This window comes from Epargyreus clarus, unplaced genomic scaffold (genome assembly GCF_041222505.1).
Source record: "Epargyreus clarus isolate Ecla_fem2 unplaced genomic scaffold, WU_Ecla_fem_2.2 ptg000024l, whole genome shotgun sequence".
Taxonomy (NCBI): Eukaryota; Metazoa; Arthropoda; class Insecta; order Lepidoptera; family Hesperiidae; genus Epargyreus; species Epargyreus clarus.
In genome coordinates this window covers 307878-328000 of record NW_027332231.1, presented here as the reverse complement: position 1 = coordinate 328000, position 20123 = coordinate 307878, and the positions used below count along the sequence as shown (strand labels likewise).

The 20123-nt window shown below is 36.8% G+C and overlaps 4 protein-coding genes across 5 annotated transcripts; 2 read left to right on the top strand and 2 right to left on the bottom strand.

Moving 5' to 3' along the window:
• Window positions 1–278: 278 nt before the first annotated feature.
• LOC140752428 (uncharacterized) lies at window positions 279–8678 on the top strand. Its single transcript, XM_073086719.1, has 4 exons — window positions 279–883; window positions 2737–2910; window positions 3645–3770; window positions 4713–8678. The coding sequence occupies exons 1-4, from the start codon at window positions 563–565 to the stop codon at window positions 4923–4925; spliced, it is 834 nt and encodes a 277-aa protein (XP_072942820.1). The 5' UTR covers window positions 279–562; the 3' UTR covers window positions 4926–8678.
• A 7061-nt stretch (window positions 8679–15739) lies between these two features.
• On the bottom strand, window positions 15740–17392 carry LOC140752427 (uncharacterized). Its single transcript, XM_073086718.1, has 2 exons — window positions 17212–17392; window positions 15740–17136 (listed from the first exon to the last, which is right to left on the bottom strand). Exon 2 carries the CDS (start codon window positions 17032–17034, stop codon window positions 15952–15954), a length of 1083 nt encoding a protein of 360 aa, XP_072942819.1. The 5' UTR covers window positions 17035–17136; window positions 17212–17392; the 3' UTR covers window positions 15740–15951.
• Window positions 17393–17396: 4 nt separating this feature from the next.
• Window positions 17397–18663, bottom strand: Uros1 (Uroporphyrinogen III synthase 1). 2 transcript variants are annotated; one of them, XM_073086721.1, is made up of 2 exons: window positions 18517–18663; window positions 17397–18328 (listed from the first exon to the last, which is right to left on the bottom strand). In XM_073086721.1, the coding sequence occupies exon 2, from the start codon at window positions 18258–18260 to the stop codon at window positions 17508–17510; it is 753 nt and encodes a 250-aa protein (XP_072942822.1). In that variant the 5' UTR covers window positions 18261–18328; window positions 18517–18663; the 3' UTR covers window positions 17397–17507. The 2 variants fall into 2 exon arrangements, with proteins under 2 accessions (XP_072942822.1, XP_072942823.1); XM_073086722.1 differs by having other exon boundaries at window positions 18466–18579.
• Window positions 18664–18742: 79 nt separating this feature from the next.
• LOC140752431 (uncharacterized) lies at window positions 18743–19695 on the top strand. The gene is made up of 2 exons (XM_073086723.1): window positions 18743–19149; window positions 19389–19695. Exons 1-2 carry the CDS (start codon window positions 18856–18858, stop codon window positions 19626–19628), a joined length of 534 nt encoding a protein of 177 aa, XP_072942824.1. The 5' UTR covers window positions 18743–18855; the 3' UTR covers window positions 19629–19695.
• Window positions 19696–20123: the final 428 nt, after the last annotated feature.

The following is a 20123-nucleotide window of genomic DNA, read 5'->3' as shown; positions in this document are numbered from 1 at the left end:
GTTCGATTCCCGGCTAGGGATGTAGATTTTTCAAAAAACGAAATGCAGTTTTAATTTTTATCGTCCTTGTAACTGTTTCAGAACTTTTCGCTATGTCTTATACTTTTGAATTTGGCCATCGACGCACATTTGAAAATATCATTCTTTATTTATAACGAGTCCTTGACGTTTAAATACGTAATTATTGTATTTTATGCTATCAAAGAATAAATAATTTTGTTTTCATAAATAAACAACTGTTCGTGTAAGTACTATCTCAATAGTACGTGTATCCGATCTTAAGTTACACTTTACTTATCCGTAGACTATAGTTTTGTTTGAAAAAAAAAAAGTGACACGATAACAAACATGGCGTGCTGGTAGAGCGTCGTTGAAAGTTGTTTACAAGTGGCAGTGGATCTGTCAGGTTCCATCGTCCGGAGAGCATGCGGGTGGTGGCGGGGCGGAGGCTCGATGCAGCGCGCGCGAGGTAGCGCGCGGCGGCGGGGCTCGAGGAGCGCGCGCGGGCCGCTCGCGGGAGGGGCCGCGGCGGGCGCGCTCGGCGGCGGAGGCGTCGGGTGATATGCAAGCGGCGCCGGCGCGCTACGTGTCCGCGAGCGAACTGTACTCGACCGACGAGGTGGAGCTGCTGCTCGAGGAGATTCGGGAGTTGGAGCCGCGCAGCTGCCGCGGCGAAGACGTGCAGGACTTCGAGATCGCGGGCAGCGGGCGCGCGGGCGCGGGCGGGCGCTCGCCGGCGGGCACGGAGCTCACGGAGCGCTCGTGGGACTCGCACGCGCACTACTCGCGGGCGCCGCCGCCGCGCCCGCAGGCGCTCGCCCCGATCTACTGCCACCTCGCGCATCTCATCACGCCGACTGGCGCCTTAACCTTATTGCTGGTGGTAAGTTATCACCTTCACCTTTTCTGATTTCATTCATATCAAACTATGTCCTTAACAAGAAGGTTATTTTAAGTATTACTTATTGTTGCACCCAAACTTCCAAGACGAATCTAGTAATCTCTAGGATTGTTAAAGTGATTGCTTGTGAACTGACCACTTTGATATGAATACAATATCATGTACTATTACTGTTGCCACTGATGGTGGACACGATGACAATGCTCCAAGTACAGGTGTAGTCTGTTACAATCCATTGTAGTGTATATAGTTTTGTCAGCATGGTTGTTATGATATCGTCAAATTTAGTCTTACACCTATAAAGACAAGTCGGGAGAAATCAATCCAGACATGTGAGGCTTGTCCACAGATAAGCTTACACCCATTATTAATCAATTTACCCAACTTATGACTACCAAACATTGAAATTGATTATTGATAAGGCGTTTTTAGTGATTTGACATTGATTAAAGTTAATTATGTATTTCAGAAATAATTTTCAATTGATGTTCAAAGCCTAAGAGGAAGAGAGTTCTTTACCGTGTGAGTCACAAACACGTGGTTTATACCCACATAATTTACACAATGACAATACAGAATTATAATTTATTTATTGATTTAATAACATACTAGTGTATAATTTAGCACCCTTAAGATTATTTTAAAAAAAGAGGTGAAATATGTTAATTATTTCTGACTAAATTCCAAATATAACAAAACAAACTTCACAAATCTTGCTTCAAAATTGCCAGATTTTAATTTCTAAATATTTAACCTCCGGATGGAATATCTTCTTCAGAGCAAATAACAACTTCAGAGTGGACTAGAAGTTTGGCGTGGACTATACACTAACTATGAAAATGCATACCTACTCTTATTGGATTAAAGGTGTTAAATCTAATTGGATCTATTTAGAAGGTCTTTTTCTGTGTGATGTTAAATTGTAATTAATGTTTATATAAAAGGTAAACTTGTATATTGTTGTCATTTTTGAATTAGTTGTAAGTATAGTCTATGCGTGCATGGATACCAACAATGCAAGAAGTTCAATCTAAAAAGTTGATTACAGATAGGGTTGGTATTCCTGATGGATTGAATGTATGTGTCGCTTCTATAAATTAGAAGTGGTGGTGGTGCAACTACGATGCTTAACTTGTAATAATAACTTTATTTCAACAAGAGGTGATCCAAACTCAAATCTAAGACATTCATAGAAATGAGTTTTTAAGAAACTGTGAGGCTCGCCTTCACACAGCTTAGCACTTTTTATATTATTTTCACCTTCAATTATTGTTTATTCACTAATAATAGGCCAAACTGGTGTTATGTTTTATGTTGTGCCAAGTTGTCATATGTAGAATAGTTTGAACAGCCAAGCAGCTAAGCTATATAAGTAGGTTCTATAAAGACATTTAGTGGCACTTAACATTGTGTTGAGAGCACACTGTTCTTTGAAGGCTGCTGGCTCTTATTTATAGCCACTTAATGTTTGTACTTTGTATGTTATTTTTTGTTAATACTATACCTATTACAAGATAAATATATTAAGGAAAGATATTATATACTGTCAATAATTTGTTGATCAATTGAATTAATTTAGTAGTTTGGTTTAGATGCCATTTCAAACAGAATAACAGTTAGACAAAATTTTCAAAAATATAATTATCCCAACTATGTTATTTTCAAATATATTCATTGTACAGAAACGCGAAGCTGACATTATTATTACATGTATAGATAATATTAGATATTGAATTACAAGGAGTATAGGATAGGGTATTAAGCCCACATTGGACTTTGTTGTTACAGGTATATTCCTCTTGTATGTAGTAAAGTTCGCAACGCGTGCATTGCAGGTATGCAGCGCGTGCACGTGCGGGTGCGTGTGGAGCGCGGTGGGGCTGCGCTCGGCGAGCGCGGTGCGGCCGCTGCTGTTCGGCGCGCTGTCCTCGTTGCTGCTGCACGCGCTTATGCTGCTGCTGCGCGTCTCGCGGCTGCACAGGCTGATGCCGCTACATTGGAACAGACTAGTGAGATCGAATTTATTTAACTCACAGAATTAGTGTAAGCATTCTTTGCTTACAAAATTTTGGTTTTAGTCGTCTTACAAATCCCTTCAGATAAATTTATATAATACATTTATAAAATCTCTCTTGTATTAAGAGAGATTTTAACCATTTGGGATCATTTAAAACCTATATCACCTCATTGGGAACATACCCTATTACATACAAGGTACCTAGAGATGCATCATAGATATATTTGTAAATTACTAATATATAGTCTGATTTATAAATAGGTGTCCAAAATGTAAACAAAGAAATGTCATTGTCAAAATACGATTACAGGTATTGTAGACATTAATAAATTAATAAGAAACGAAAACATTACCAAACTTAACAAAAACAATACAAATGCGCTAACATCAGCTACGAAACATAAAAATGGCGGCACAAAAAATGTTTTGGATCCCGATTGTGTTACTATTATCACATTTTACTTTTCTACCATAAACCTCGTTTTTTATTATTATTTCTGTATGGAACGAAATTCAGTTAATATAAATATTGAAAAATGTGAATTGATCTTAATTTATTTGGATTATTATTTTATTATCGTTGTAATATTTTAATATCGTAATGTCAAAAATAAGAAACTACCATTTGAAACATATTTTCTCGATAGGACAACGCCGTCGTTTACATTTTGGACACGTAATTATGAATGGGAGTGTAGTAAGTATTGGGTTGTGTGTGTGGCGCAGGGTGGATGCGCGGCAGCGTGGAGCGCGGGCTGGCTGTGCGCGGGCGGCGCGCGGCTGCTGGGCGCGCTGCTGCCGCTGCCGCCGCGCGCGCCCGCACTGCCCGCGCGGCTGCTCTTCGCAGCTACGGTAACAGATATCAATTATTATGTTGCGTGTCGACGCCATTTCAACACTAATAATATAGTTATTGTTTTATGTTTATTATTAAATATATTTGACTGATTTATTTCCTCGAGACACATTTTTTTGTTACGTATACGTACATTATTATCACAATACCAGAAAATATAATTATAATGTCTTAATACATGAAAATGTTACACAACTATGATATTTTTAAAAACAAGTGTAACGGTGCAAACATTTTTAAACCTGTTGCATTTATGCATGATAATTTTTTTGAAATGAGTTACTTATTTAAATTTATGTTCATATTTGGAGTTCATCTTTTAATTTCTGTGTGAAGATGTGGTTTAAGATCCCGATATAAAACGACCTTCACCGAGCTGCTTAATGGATGAAACCTTTTTCATATGAAATTTAATATGTCAAAAAGTATATTGCAAATGGGTTGTCTAAAAAATTTCAGTCTAGAATATGATTTTTGGACTATTAAAAAATTTTTTTTTTCCTAAAAATTTCACTGGTCTAATTTTTGGACAAATTACATATCAATCGAAAGAATGAAGCCTATAGAATATGCAAATGTTAGGTTGACTATTCTTTTCCTGTCATAACCCTTGGGTAGGTGAGTATAAACAGGTAAACAAGTTGGCCTACCCAAGGACTGTGATAGGAAAAATAGCCAACTTAACGTTTGCATATTATAAAGCTTCATTCTTTCGATTACTATGTAATTTTTCTATAAACGAAAAAAGTGTTTTTTTTTTTTTTAAGAAAAAAAGAAACTATTCTGGACTGAAATTTCTTAGTCAACCAATTTGCAATATACTTTTTGACATATTTAATTTGATACGTTTCATCCATTAAGCAGCTCGGTGAAGGTCGTTTTATATCGGGATCTTCTACCAAAGCATTTGATAAAAATGTCGGTCGGGGGGCTTGCAGGGCCTAGGATTATGTGGGGCGTGCGTGTCGTGCGGGCTGGTGGCGATCGCGCTGCGCGGCGGCTGCGCGCGGCGCGGGGCGGGCGGCGCGGCGGCGGGGCGCTCGCGGCGCTCCAGCGCGCGCTCGGGCTCGCCGCGCGCCGCGTACCGCGCCGTGCCCGCCGCGCCGCCGCCCGCGCCGCGCCCGTCCACGTCGCGCGAGCCCCCCTTATAGTGCCCCTCGCCGACCGACTTCTGAACGCCGCGCCCAGCTGAGCCGCCCCGGGGACCCTCTAGCTTTTCTTCCCGAGGCCGCGTTGGATTCGTTGTTGGACGGATGATAGTTACACACTGAATTGTATATTTTGCTACATGGAAGGTTGGTCCAAATTCCACCGTGCTAAAACATACATAAGATTTTTTTAATCAGTCAAAGATGGAACCTCTCGGAGTTCCTAGGTAAATAGTTTATTTTACTGAAATCGAAGTATCTCACTTTGTCCTGTTGATCCTGAAATTAAGGTTTTTAGTATTGAGTTTCGTAATGGAATTGATATAAAGCAAAAATAATATTAAATGAAATGCAATTTATAACTACATATTCTGATCCATCTGTGAGTTCATCATCCATCTAAAAATCATAGTCTACTTCGCAATATTAGGGTAAATGCGTCAGTGTCGGTCGGTGGATACACAATGCGCCACTAAAATTCTGTAACTAAGTGTACATCAGCCTTTCCTATCCTAGTCGAGTGTTGCCCTTTCCCGGTGTCTGCGAGTCTCGTACTACGTTAAGAAGTAAAGTGTTTGTGTGAGATGTTTAAGTGCTTCAGATACTTCATGAGTGAGTGCTAAAGTGATTCGTAACGGGAGTGAAGGAACTGGTCGGAACTCGCATCTGTTGCCTTCCCGCACAAATGATGTCCGTTTGCAGAGTTTTGTCGCGTTTGAGATGTTGAGTAGTTTTCTCCGAGGAACGGTTATGCTATTTGTAGAGGAGCCTTGTATTCAGTAGCGAGTATGAAATATTGTGGGCATTTTAAACAATGTGTTCATAACATTGCATAGGTTTTTTACATTCACATATTGATTGAAATAGTGATGTTGTACTTTAATCAAACACCTATACACAGGGTAATTGCACCCATTTAGAATATATAACTTGATTTTATTACTTTTTGAAATTTGCAGTTGCTAATTATATGTAATATAGAATGGAGCACCTAGTTGACTATTATATTTGATAATGCAATTTTTGACTACTTGTAATTTCTTAAAGTGATAAAGCAAAGTTCAAAAAATTCTTCCAAAATTTATGTATGCACTTACTGTACAATGTAAGATAGGGGCGTTTGAAGTTAGGTAATGTAGTTACTTTGACTATATGTGAATTGTAAAAATGCCTTGCAACACTAAATATATATATATATGATAACATTTAGAAACTGTGTCACTCAGTTTTGTGATGCACCTGTGATGCAGTAATGCATTAGATATTAGGAAGAGCTCGCACAGATATGAAACATTGTAATGCTCTATTGCCTATGTATGTGGAAACAGCATATTAATTGTTTCATATCTTTGTGGGTCATTGAATTTGTACTTCAGAGTGTGTATTTTACAATCTGGAATTGATAAAACACCTATTTTGTTGGTTTGTTATATTTATTAAAGCCCCAAGTGGCCACCGACACGTGTCTAGCGTCGGTGGCTCGACCCCTCACTGTTACTGACTTTGTCTAGTGTTATAGGAACTGAGTGGACATCCTCTTGATTTGGACAATATTCCAGAGATTATGTGGAGGGAAACTAGTAATCTTAGGACCAGTGCAGCACTGTAAGACATTTGATAAATAATTTTGTTTTCTGGACCAAAATGTTTATGAATGTAATCAATTGGTGGTATGATATAATTTGTTGGTGGACGTGTAATTGTAGGCGAGTGGATTTTTGAAGATATTGGTATTGTCTGTAATAATAAATTGTCTAAAACTGCCACTCAAATATTGCCTGTGAATTGTTCTCGTCCATGTATTTATCTAGTCTTCTTGTATTTTGTGAAACAGTGAGACAATAAATAGAAATTCAAATTATTTCTAATAAGGATGTGTGTGTCGAGTTCACCTTATTCACATAAGAAGCTACATTGTTATAAGTAACCCAGCCTGGTTTCGTGACCACCAAATGATATGAAGATAGGATAATTGAATATGATTGTATTGTCTCACTGCAGTGTTTGTTTTTGTTTAGTATGATGTCATTATTGTGTTACGGTTTACACAAGTCTGATTTTGATGCTAGTCCATTTAGTGTTAAGCGATTATTTGTAATTTAATAAGCAAAACTTCTTTAGTAGTTCTTTGCACAAATATTAGATTATCGCGTTAGTTCGCCGCTCGTATTATGTATTACCTCGTTGCGTGAGCGTTCTCGTCCATTCCAATTATAGTTTGTGAATGTCCAATTTTAAATATCGTTTTCCTTGTTTCTTATTCGTCCGGAACATATACGTTTCAGGTATCTAATATACAAGTAATAATAATATTATATACAAATATACGCAAAGGGTAATTTTTACTTGTAATCGAAGTGTTTATTATGTTAAGTGACAGTAACAGTTGTTATATAGACGTGTGCACCATTGTACTGTACCCCGCGGCCGCGCGCCGCTCGGCCGGGACCGCCGCGACTCCGGTGCAGTCCCGGTCGGCGAGCAGCGACGCGATCGCACCAATTATCATATTTATTTAACTGTGAAGCTTGTATTGGATCAAATCGTTTGCATAATACAGTCGTTTGTAAGCAACATATAGTTAGTTTTAAGAGGAAATTTAAAATATACCGAGTAAGAATTGTTATAGGAACTAATTTTGTACTGTCTGACCTGTCGTACTCGCGCCACGAGCTCAGGGTAACCGTTGTTTAGTTGTACTCCGCGGGCGCCGCCACCCGATGACGGAACGATACAAATACTTCACGTCTACTACTTTATTTTTGTATAGTGTCATACATATCACCAAATACCTATTATTCGACTCTGTCTACCCTCTGTCTACTCATACACTTTGTACGTATATTTTTTTATAGTGAGTATTCCTTTTATTTTTAGTATACCTATTCTTTGATCACGACGTAACTATCACGGTCACACTTGTTATCGTACACATTTAGAAAGTTTCTTCAGAGTCGAATTGTGTAAAACGCTTCTGCGGCCCACGGAACCTTACATCGACGTCTATTTCCTATTTGAACCAAATTCCACTTTAATGGACTGTTGTCAAGCAATATCTTTATGTATATGTTACCTGGCTCAATAACCTCTCGCCTCTATATTATCCATATGACAGACTCAGCTCGAAAAAAAAAATTGGAAACTTTTTAGTTTGTGAATTCCCTCATCATATTCACATGAAATTGATACCAGAGAGGAACAAAATAATTAAATTCTCATTTTAAAAGGTACTAATGACTGTCTTTTGCAATTGCAAGTTTTATAGTTTTTTTAAATGCTATGAACAGTCAAGATATCTTGTATTTATTTATCGGTAAACGTATTTCTACTATTTCATAGGCCTGGATTTATTGGAGATGTTAATTGTTATATAATGTCTAGAATGACTGAACTAGAAAATTTAACGCTCGAACTAGAAAAAGTATTGCATTAAGAGTCTCATTTAGTTGATTGGTATTGCTTTGTCTACGTGTACTCAAATTATATTTCTAAGTTTTTCAGATCTCGATAAGATCGCCTTACCTAAGCTACGTTGTGGCCAATTAGCGCAGGTCCGGGTCGCGGGTCGCGGGTCGCGGGAGCGCGGCTAGACTCTATTCTCTTGCTTTGTGTGTTACCAACTAAGTGTAATGTTGTTTTACGTATTTACGTAATTTATTCCATGAATGGTGATTATTATGTACGATCTCGAAGAAGATGTGCGAGTAATTTTTACTTTTAAATTTTAATGATAATACATATATGATTTTATACAGATGAGTGTTATTATTTATTTATTAATCCTACACGTCCGATATAATAGACATGTTACGAATAAAACGATATATTTCACATAAAATTGTTTATTACAAGGCATTTAACGTTATACAAATAAAAATAATCTTAATGTAATGCGTAGAGAATTATGACCAATATGTTACTCGCTTCCGACACGGGGAATGTTGACTATTTCAATGTTTACATAAGATAAGATGCATCTGGTTTTGTAGCAATAAATTATTTTTTTATTTTAATGATTCCACAAAAAGTTTTGCTTGATTTACTGTAAGATATCGAAGAAGCCGTGTAGGCGCAGCCGCCTTGCCCGTATCGCCGCGATCAGACTAAAGCTACCGCGGCATATCTCTGGAATCACGACTGATTACTCACGTTATCGAAGATAACAATTATTGCCGAAATTGTGGTTAATTTGTTTTTTATCATCAATAAATATTGGGAACTATTCAGTTCTTTTTTGAGGAGAAAATTGTCCATACGCACGGTGTAATAATGTAACCGTAATAATGACGCTCTCATAAAATAGAAAAAAATAAATCGCGGTTTGGTGATACTATAGTGTGTAGTTGACGAAATGAAAAATTTTCTTGAATCTTAAAATAAATTGTGAGAAAATGGCCGTAAATAGAGGTGTGGTAACGTGTCCATCGGGGACGCAGACCGACACGGACAGCGCGATCCTGCGCAAGTACTATCAGGAACATGACTATCCCTTGTCTCCTGAGGGCATCATGAAAGGCATATCTGTCGTAAGTACATGTTCATTGTTTTTCATGAAAGGTGGCTTCTCATGTCTAGTCGATTTTGAGCATAGTTGCATGCTACTCTACACATTTGTAGCCAACTTACACACTAAAATAGCAAGCGACGAGGACATTGGATTATCAAATGTTTTGTGCTGATGTCAGAATAAATTACTAATTCAATTTTGCAAGAATTGCGTGAAAACGGTATTTAAGATTTCAGTTAGTTATAGCCTAGTTGAATCATGGTCGTGTGACAGTAATCCATGCATGAAAATCTCTCATAATGGAAGCAATAAAGGTAACATCAACCATCAACCTTATTTTTAAAATCTTGCACATCCACCTAAATTTTCAAATCAGGCTAGCAGAGCAATGTAAACGTTGTCGTAGATAGATATAGCCCTGTCCCTGTAGTTTCGGGACCAGAATAGGGCTACAGTATTCCCTGCCTGTAGTAAGAGGCGACTAAAAGAGCGCTTCCGGAGTTGCGGGTGGCAAGAGTGGGAGCTCGAACCGCCCAGCCAGCGGCCCCGGGAAGGACGGCGGTATGTGTGGTCGCATACCGTCGTACGCACCAGATGGTGTGGCGAGCGCCAAACTCGCCTGCCGAGCCAGGCCGACGAGGCTACGGGCTAAGAGGACTCCGGTTGCGTTTCTTTGGAGATCCCGGAGCTCTCAACGCAGCGCCGTGTTAACAAGAAAAAAGATAGATATAGCGCTGGGCTGGGGTGCGGTGCGTTGCAGGTGCTGTGTATCGTGTCGTCGGTGGTGCTGCTGAGCGGCGGCGCGTGCGGCGCGCTGGCGGCGGGCGGCGCGGCGCTGGCGCTGGCGGGCGCGGCGCTGCTGGCCGCGCTGTACGCCGCCGCCGCGCTCTCGCTGCGCGCACTCGCGCCCATGGCCTGCTTGTTTACGGTCTCACTTACACTACGTCCTTACATTTTTACATTTTGCTTCTTGGGATCAATACACGTCTGAAGATCGACTGGAATAAAACGTAATGTCTCACCGTAGTTGATCCAGCTATGCCATTTTCAGAACCTGTCTTATAAGTTATCTTTAAGTTCGGTTCATGGACGTTTAAAAGGGGGTTACGGACACCGGACTCAGCTCAGATAGGATACGTGGATCCCCTTAACAAATCTATAATTGCATCCGTGGATCGATTCGTACTTTCATGTTATCTTCATTTATTATAGAGAGTGCAAAATTTGTACATAAACATAATTCAAGTCGTCCAAATTCTAATTGAAAGTACCTAAATGAGTAAGCGTAGAGGCTCCTCCTTAGAGGATACTCCTTCAATTTCGGATGTTATAAGATGATTATATATTTTAATTTCTCAGGATTTAGTGCTATCGACGGTGATCGGCGTGTTGCTGCTGGTGAGCGCCGTCCTCAGCATGACCCTCTGCGACATGACGCGAGGCATCGATTATGTGCACGGGGTAATTTATTATTTTTTACATTTATACTGCTTATTATGCATTTTCTCATAGTAAATTATGATATCATAGGTAGTCTTATTTGCATGAATAAGATGGAAGCAGCAATTAATTCTATATAAAACAGGGGTTTCACCTGAAACTAGTCACAGATGCGTCGCCATTCCTAAGGACTAAAGTGGTCACATTAAATGTAAGTCAGCCGACATTCACATTCTTTTTCACATTCAACTTCTCCACATTTGAAAATGTGCAGAAGAAACCCATTCTGTAAATCGCCAAAAGCATTGCTTACATATTTTGGCCGTGACGTGTATCGTAAGTTATTCAGGTGCACGCAAATTGAGAAGGCTCCAGTGGAGAACGTGATTTTTATCACGCTTTTATCAGCTTGACATGTATGTATGTAACGGAATCTTTGAAGTAGAGTTTTTACTACTTTGAACGGTCTGATTAATTTAAAATTTTGAACACTTATGACTTAACCGATGACAATACCCGATTTTAATAATTTTATCCCATTCATCTCATTAGGAATCAGGATTAACGATTTTCCCTGTGCGATTTTAGCGTAGTTTTAAGATTTTGAACTATAATTTTATTTATAATAAAGGAGTAGCAGACGAGCATGCAGCCGATCTGATGGTAAGTGGCTACTGCCGCCCATGGACATCTGTAATCAACCCCAGGTAGGATAAGATATTCCTACCTGAGATCGGCCACAGATGGGTCGTTAGCCCTGAGGACTAAGCTGGAACGCCTCGAAAAAGTATGTCTCCCTTACCCTTCAGACCACACCCATCCGACCAGAACACAGCAGCGTGTACTGCTGTTAGGCGATAGAAATAGGTGTGGCGGTGGTGCCGCCGGAGTCGAACCACAAGGGGTTATAGCATCTCTGAACACCCGTGTTGCAGCCGCTGTCGCTGGTGAACGCGTGCTGCGTGACGGGCAGCGCCGTGCTGACGCACGCGGCGGCCACGCGGCGCTGGGACGCGGCGCGCCCGGCCCGCGCCGCGCCGCGCCCGCCGCCCGCCGAGCACGACGTGTGACAGCCACACATCCCACTCGCCACGCTCCACGTAAAAACGTCGCTAAAACTGATTTTAATGTCAGCCTGCGAAAAAAAGACCCCTACCGAAACTTAGCCCAGAAAAGTTATGGTGAATGGGTCAAAACCCTTAATTATGGATTCAAATTGAAATAAAAATTACATATTTTACGTACTAAGTCGACAGATTGTCGTTAGATCATAAGTAGAAATAGCTTCTAGCGATAAAATTTCTAAATTAATAACATTGGCACCTCATACATCTTGTGCATGCATGAGAGCTGCAAATGGGATGTCCTCAGAAATTCTGTACTCCTTACTAAATTTGTGAACTGAAAGGAATAAATCAGTGCACTGTCCTATGCTAGCTCTATGTTTATCATATCCTTATTGTGGACTTTTACTTTGTATTAAAATATATTTTAGTTTTACTTAGTATAAATGTATTTTACTTTTACTTAGTATGATATTTTACAATTCTTCAATTTTTATGACATTTAGTTATAGACCTGTTTAGTTATAAATTTAGTGACATCAAGTTATGTACAAAAATAATAAACATATAAGATCAGGGGCTATTTTCTTTTGAAGCATAACACACTGTGATTCATCTAAAACAAAGTTTATTTATTCAATACAATATTAACATTTACATATAAAATATCAACTAAAGCTTAGGTACTTACCTAAAACAAAGAATCGACAATTAAATGTCCATGCTTACTATTGTTAACTTAAATATTATTTTACGTATTTAAATCAAACTAATAAACAAACATAGCTAGGTTTTCAAGAAATATAAAATAATATTGAAAAATACGAGTTTTATACAACATTGACAAATGACAAATGTCATCAAAGCTTATATCTCCCCCCTTTGATAAGCAATTTTTTTAATATATGTTCAGTAAAAATTAGCTGCAGAACTTAAAAATCAGCAAGCATAGGAATGAGCTTTGTGACATGATATAGTCCAATAGATCTTGTTCCACGACCAGTATTTATTTTAAAAACTGAATCCGATATTTTTTCTTCAATTTCAAAGGGACCAATTCTAATTTCATCCAATTTTTTTTTGTTTAATTTGTTTCCATAGTCAACATATACCTTATCTCCTTTTTTAAATTCATGTTGTAATCTATTCTTGGCAAATAAAATTTTATTATATTCGTGTGATTTTATTGACCTTTGGATTGCTACTTTCCTGTCTTCTTCCAAATTTTTTGTTAACAATTGTTTTACTTTTAATTCATGTGGTAACAAGTCTGTAGACTCACCAGATAGCAAATATTTAGGAGAAAATCCTGTTACAGAATGGTTTGTTTCATTGTATCTATTTCTACATTCTTCCGCTATTTTTGCCCAATTTGATTTCCCTTTCGATTCATTCATTTTGCATCTTATTTTGTTCACAATAGTCTGATTTAGTCTTTCGTTCAAGCCGTTTGAGAACGGTGCGTCTACCGCTGTAAGTATTAATTGAATATTTCGGTTCTTCAGGTATTTTTTGAATTCAATCGAATTTAAAGCTGGATATTGATCAGAGAGTAATATGTCTATTTTTTCTTCTTTAGGAATTTTTTCTATAAGTTTGATGAAGTCTCGAGCATGTTGATTCTTAGAACATAGGATATATGCGTACCTCGTGAAGTGATCTACTAGTAGATGTAAATATCTTTTTAACGATCTTTGACCCCCAAATCCTCCTATTGTATCCAGAGACATTATTTGAAAAGGCTTATTAGCTGGACCCAATTGCGACATAAAACCATATTTTCTATTTAACCTTGTTTTATTTTTTATGCATATCTCGCAGTTTTTGCATATATCTTTAATATTTTCTGATAGATTTGGTGCTGTATAAAACTGTTTTATTTTCGATTCGGTTTGATTTATCCCAATATGACAATATTTGTCATGAGTTTTTTTTATTATAGCTTTACTGTAATCTTCACTTAGAACTATTTTTTTCCTATTTTTCCCACTTTTCTTATAATAAATTCCATCTTCTAAAACAATGTTCTTCTCAAGTTCTCTTATTTGAAAATTTTGTGCTTGATCATATTTTATGTCATGAATATCAACAATATTTACCGTTCTTAAGTTATCTTCAATATTTTCATTAATGTCTAATACTGGGTTTCTGCTGAGACAGTCTGCTTCTGTATTATTTTTTCCTGGAAAATATTTTATTTCACAATTATACTGTGACAGATAATGTGACATATCACCTAATTCATCGTCAGGTCTGTTTCTTATATTTAACTTCTCTAGAGGTTTGTGATCTGTATAAACAGTAAAATAGTTTCCAATCAACCAATGCTGCCAAAACTTTATACTCTCTTTTATGGCTAAACATTCTAAAAATATAGCTTTTTTAATTTTTTGTGACTCCTTTAATTTTTTTGAAAAATACGCTACCGGTTTTTCTTCGCCATTGTGCTGAATTTGTTTCAAAACTGCTCCTATTCCTATGGCACTGGCATCTGTATAAATAAATATTGGTGCTTGTGGATCATAAATGGCTAGTATTGGTTTGGAACATAGATAATCTTTAATTTTCTGGAATGCATCCTCACACTGTTCTGTCCAATTAAATCTCTGATCTTTTCTCAGCAATCTATGTAAAGGATCAAGAACTATTGAGACATTCGGAATGTATTTTCCATAAAAATTTATTTTTCCTAAAAATTGTCGTATTTGTTTTCTATTTTGAGGAGCAGGAAAATCTTTTATTGACTTCAAATTGTCTTTTAGAGGTGTAATCGTATTCTTTTGTAATATATGACCTAAATATTTAACAGAATCTGATGCAAATTTACATTTTGTTAATTTTAGCCTGAAACCTTCTTCTCGAATAGCCTCCAGCAATCTTTTTAAGTGTGTGATATGTTCATCAAATGTCTTAGAGAAGATCAGTATATCATCAATAAAATTCACTGCAAATCCTGTCAGTCCATTTTTCCTTATAATATTTCCCAAAATCCTTTGGAATATGGCAGGTGATGTCTTAAGGCCGAATGGTAAACAGGTCCATTGGTAATGACCCTCTTGGGTTACAAAACCAGTCTTATATCGGTCTGTGATTTTTAATGGTATGGACCAAAAAGCTGAATTTATATCCAGAGTTGTAAAATAATTACAATTTACTGTTTTTGTTATTAAGTCTTCTATGAGAGGAAATGGTTGTGATTGTGGTATAATAATTTTATTTAAATCTCTGAAGTCTATGCATAATCTACTTTTTTTCCCTTCGTCCCTTTTAAATGCTAAGGTGACAGGTGCCGCAAACGGACTGTAAGATTCTTCGATCAATTCATGTCTTAAAAGTTGTGAGATTTGATTTTCTATTTCTATCTTGTCTTGGACTGAACATCTATATGGTCTTTTATAACAATATTTTTCAACTTGCAAATCTATACAGGCTTCATACTTCCTCACTTTCCCAGTGTCATATTTATTTTTAGCAAAAATTTCCGTGTAACTGTCCAATAATATGTTTATCTGTTTTTTTTGATCAGTATTTAAGTATTCTGTATCTATATTAAATTCGTTTGTATCTATACCTTCATTAAAATTTACTTCATATTCCTCTTCTTCTATATTTATTTCCTTATTTTCAGTCTGCTTATTTTCAAACATATTTTTACTACATATTTTAAAATCGTCTGTTTTTTGTATTTGGATATTTAAATTCTCATCATGAGTCAATCCAAATTTATATATTGAATCTAATCCTAGTATTAGATCATACTCGAAATTCTTATGTTCAAAGATAAATGCATTTATTTTATTCTTCTTTTGCAATAACTCTGCATCCAGTGTAACTAACCCTTTAGTTTTACCCCCTCCACTTATTGTTTTTATTGTGTCATAACAATAATTTGGCTTTATATTCTTGACCTGAACTAATTTTGAGTTTATTAATGTTATTCGTGAACCAGGGTCATACAGCCCCTTAGCTTCTAATGTATTATTTAACATCACCTTAATCTCAATTAGTGGAGGGAATTTTAGTTTTTTGGATCTTCATTACTCAATTCAACTTTTAATATTGAATTAGAATGTAGGTTTTTGTCATCAGTTGTTTTTTTTTCATAGTTATACCAGCACACATTTTCTGGATGAAATCTATTTAATTTTCCTTTATTCTCACAAATCCTGCAAGATTTTTTTTCAATTTGTCTTATTTCTTGTTTATTGTATTTATTTCCCGTGCTTAAGGCTTTCTTTGTATCGTGTTTTCTAGTTAAACTTTCTAGTCCTCTTATGCAGTTAAATAAGTCATTTACTTCTTTAAGACTTTCTCTGTCTATTCTGTCCATTATGAAGTTTGGTAGACCGGTGGCAATCAAATAAATCAGGGTTTGTGTATCTATTGATTTGTTTATTTCTAGTAACAGTCTCTGTTTTTTTAAAGCATATTCTAACATAGATCCTTGTATATATTTAAAATTCATAGCATACCTAACTGGTGACCAGCCTTTATCAGCAAATGTTTCACTTAAACTTTTCTTCCATACAGACCAAACAGAATCTATAGTATGTTTGATAATCATTGATGTGTACCAATCTATACAAGTATCATCCAATAGTAATCTAAGAATTTCTACTTTTTGTAAATCTGTATCTATTTGTAAACGTGCACATTCACTTTCAAAGGTATCTAACCATTGTGTAACATTTGTTGTATTTCTTGAAAATTTTTCTATTGAAAATTCTGCTACTAATCTCGTCTTATTTCCTGCTTTTTTCAACAATGTCGGTTCTATTGATGACGTCTCATGAAATTCTTCTAATTTCTCAAGTAAAAACCCATTAAATTGTAAGTTTCCATCGTCTAAATATGTTGATTTCATTTCCTTGGTTAATGTTATCCAGACCTGTCTCTTATCATGCCTTCTCTGGAGAGAATTTTTTATTTTGTCAAATATTTCAAGCTTTAATATTTCTTTGTGTAAATGCACTGATTGATACTCTTTAGGCACAAGAAAAGTTTGGTTTTGTGTATCCGTAATGGAGGTTATGGCATATATATTTGTCTTATTATCATCCGGTTTAGCTTTTACAATAAATTCAAATCTTAATTTCTCCATTGTATAGGTTGTCAATTTTTTTATTTTTTCACATGTATATGAATTGTCGATTTATAAGATCAGGGGCTATTTTCTTTTGAAGCATAACACACTGTGATTCATCTAAAACAAAGTTTATTTATTCAATACAATATTAACATTTACATATAAAATATCAACTAAAGCTTAGGTACTTACCTAAAACAAAGAATCGACAATTAAATGTCCATGCTTACTATTGTTAACTTAAATATTATTTTACGTATTTAAATCAAACTAATAAACAAACATAGCTAGGTTTTCAAGAAATATAAAATAATATTGAAAAATACGAGTTTTATACAACATTGACAAATGACAAATGTCATCAAAGCTTATAAACATATTGTTAAAATTTATAATTAAATAACCATACATGTTCATAAGATTTTTTGTTAACATGAATAAAATATATTTCACAAAACCAACACCATCGGTAACTTTATTTTGTACTACTAACTGCAAGGCTTCAATGTCCTAAAATACTGTTCCACTGATTCTAACATATTCTCTGCCTTTGGTTTTGTTGCAATACCGGCTATTTCAACTCCGAGATTCTCAATTTTGTGCGCAGTGGAGTTGCCTATGGCAAAGTGTGGTAGGGTAGAGAGCTTATTATTAAATGTCTGCAGTTGCCGATAAATGTACTCACATCCGGATGGACTAAAGAATACCATACAGCAAGGATTCATTAAATCATTCAGTTCCATTAAATTTTTCCTCAAATTCTCATTTTCTTTTGTTTCATACACAGTTATGGCATCAATAGTCATACCTTTATCAGACAACATATCAGGGAGGGTCTCCGACCTTAAGTTTCCACATGGAAATAAAAACTTTGATGTGTCCACATTTTCCTTAGCAATCAATGTGGCTAAGTTAGCTGCATTGCCAGTTGTAGCGCCGAGAGCTTCTAGGCCAAGTAATAACTTAGTTTTGTGGGAGCTGGCCTCGCCTACTGTATAAATTCTCTTAGTGTTCCATATAACGAACTTTGAGGGTGACCAGCACTTGGCCACTGCTTCGATGGCTCGCGGACTCGTCAAAATTAAGCCTTCGTAATCGTCTCGCTGGAGTTTCTCCCCAAGCTCTTGTAGGTTTATAAACTCGAACTGTAACGGCTCGACAAATATTACCTCATATTTTTGATCACTGAACACTTTTTCGTAGTCTTCCGAAACACTTTTGAACAGCACCACTTTCTTCATGGTTTATTTGATTGTGGAGGAACCACATCAATACCGCACTCTTTGTTCCGCTGTCCACTACGCTGACCCTGAAAGGACAGGAAATTGAATGGGTAAAGCGAGACATTGAATTTTTAATGAGCTGCGAAGTAAAAGGTTACACAAGTAATCTGTATGACAAGGAATTAAACTACTATCAAGAAATATTGGAATATATTAAAATAACCGTTTAGAAACAGGTTAAATGTTTCTAATTTAAGAATATCGCAATGATTACCTTTATTTATAATGTTTCTTATTATGTATTGGCTATGGATGACGTTTGACAATGAACAGTTTTGTTTTGACATTTGTAAGTAAAGGTTGTTAGATGTCAGTCTCAGCGCTCGGATACATCTTATCGACAGTAATTTATGAATAAAAACTAAATCCTTTTTTTTAATCCAAGAAAAACATGAATTGTCAAGTAGACAACTTTTATAGCCTTCAGAAAAATATCAAAATAATAAATCATTTTTAAATATTAGTGTTTATGTATTTATATGAATAAAAACAGGCGTGTTACTGGTCTATTGCTAAGAGAGCAATGTGAATTATTTCGCGGTGTTGGCTCTAGATGCCGTTACGCGGGTGCTCGAGCGGCCTGTTGGCGACGGCGTTGGTTGTATTTCTAGTTGTACCCGTTCAGTACTATGTGCCAGACCTCTATTTGGAACCAAAGGATGTCTTGATAGCGGAACCCCAACTCAACCGAGAGACTCCCGCTTCAACAGACTATTATCACTGGATATCCCTTGAACACCTTCCACCATTTGACCTATTTCTTACGATCTCCCTCCTTACTTTGGCGATAATCACTCATCTCTGCGATTGGATTCAGAGAAAACTAATGGAGCGGAGGATAGTGAAGGTAAAATTAGTGTACTGAAGTAGATCTATATCTCTGATCTGTCATATACATACATAAAGTTAGATATATTTATAAAGTTAAATCAGACATGCATATTCCTGGAACAATAAAGTGAAATAATACTTCACAGGATTAAATTTTTTTTTCTAAGTTGCATGCGAACAGCATATTTCGAATAAGTAATTTGTAAAAGTATTCCTGAAGTATTTTTAAAGAGGTAACATAATATTTTCATGCAGTTGAATTACTACTTGACCGAGAGCGTGGGACGTCTGCGTGCGTGGGATGCCCGCCAGGAGCAACTGGAAGCCACTCTGCGTATGGTCCAAAACGCCACCTCCGAGTACAACCTGCTGCTGTACTTGCTGCTGCGCCAGCACCGCAAGCTCGGCGGCCACAAGGCTCCTCCCTCTCATTGCTTCTTCGATAAGGAATTCGACGACCTCAATTTCATTAGGAACCCCACTATTGATTCATAGGCATTGTGTCGCTTTTATAGTATTTGTGTTTTGCCTTTATTGTTTAATAAATGTAGTTTTTGATTGCTATATTTGTGTAATTCACACATCTACGAACCGCTTCTATTGCGCTAAACGCAATCCATGAAATTGACTCAATGCTGTCATCATCACTAATTTAAAGTTCTAAGCTAGGTACTGTAGAGCATTTACATTTAAAAGTGTAATCAATTAGTGCTATTTTTATACTCATTTCGAAATAAATGGGTAGTTACTTCCTTGATGTATGCACGCACTTCGACCTTTCGGCTTGTGTGGCGGACATTTTGAATATTTTACATGTGAGGAAATGGGGCAGGGCGCATGTTAACTAAAGGCTTGGAGCTAATGCGCTAGTTACATTAATTAGTCATGCAAATTGGGCTCGTGCGACCGCTACGTCCGCAGCTTCCCTTTGTTCCAGAAAGATACAATCTCGGCGCTGTCCTTTGTATATTAGTGAAGCCTGATTTACGA

What these genes read in the sequence shown, in the direction of transcription:
- LOC140752428 (XM_073086719.1), top strand. Translation starts at nt 563, where the DNA reads ATGCAAGCGGCGCCGGCGCGCTACGTGTCCGCGAGCGAACTGTACTCG. An exon ending in CGCTACATTGGAACAGACTA is followed by an intron (nt 2,911 to 3,644) that starts GTGAGATCGAAT and finishes TGTGTGGCGCAG; the next exon opens with GGTGGATGCGCGGCAGCGTG. An exon ending in GGCTGCTCTTCGCAGCTACG is followed by an intron (nt 3,771 to 4,712) that starts GTAACAGATATC and finishes GGGGGCTTGCAG; the next exon opens with GGCCTAGGATTATGTGGGGC.
- LOC140752427 (XM_073086718.1), bottom strand. Translation starts at nt 17,034, where the DNA reads ATGGAGAAATTAAGATTTGAATTTATTGTAAAAGCTAAACCGGATGAT.
- LOC140752431 (XM_073086723.1), top strand. Translation starts at nt 18,856, where the DNA reads ATGCCGTTACGCGGGTGCTCGAGCGGCCTGTTGGCGACGGCGTTGGTT. An exon ending in TGGAGCGGAGGATAGTGAAG is followed by an intron (nt 19,150 to 19,388) that starts GTAAAATTAGTG and finishes ATTTTCATGCAG; the next exon opens with TTGAATTACTACTTGACCGA.
- Uros1 (XM_073086721.1), bottom strand. Translation starts at nt 18,260, where the DNA reads ATGAAGAAAGTGGTGCTGTTCAAAAGTGTTTCGGAAGACTACGAAAAA.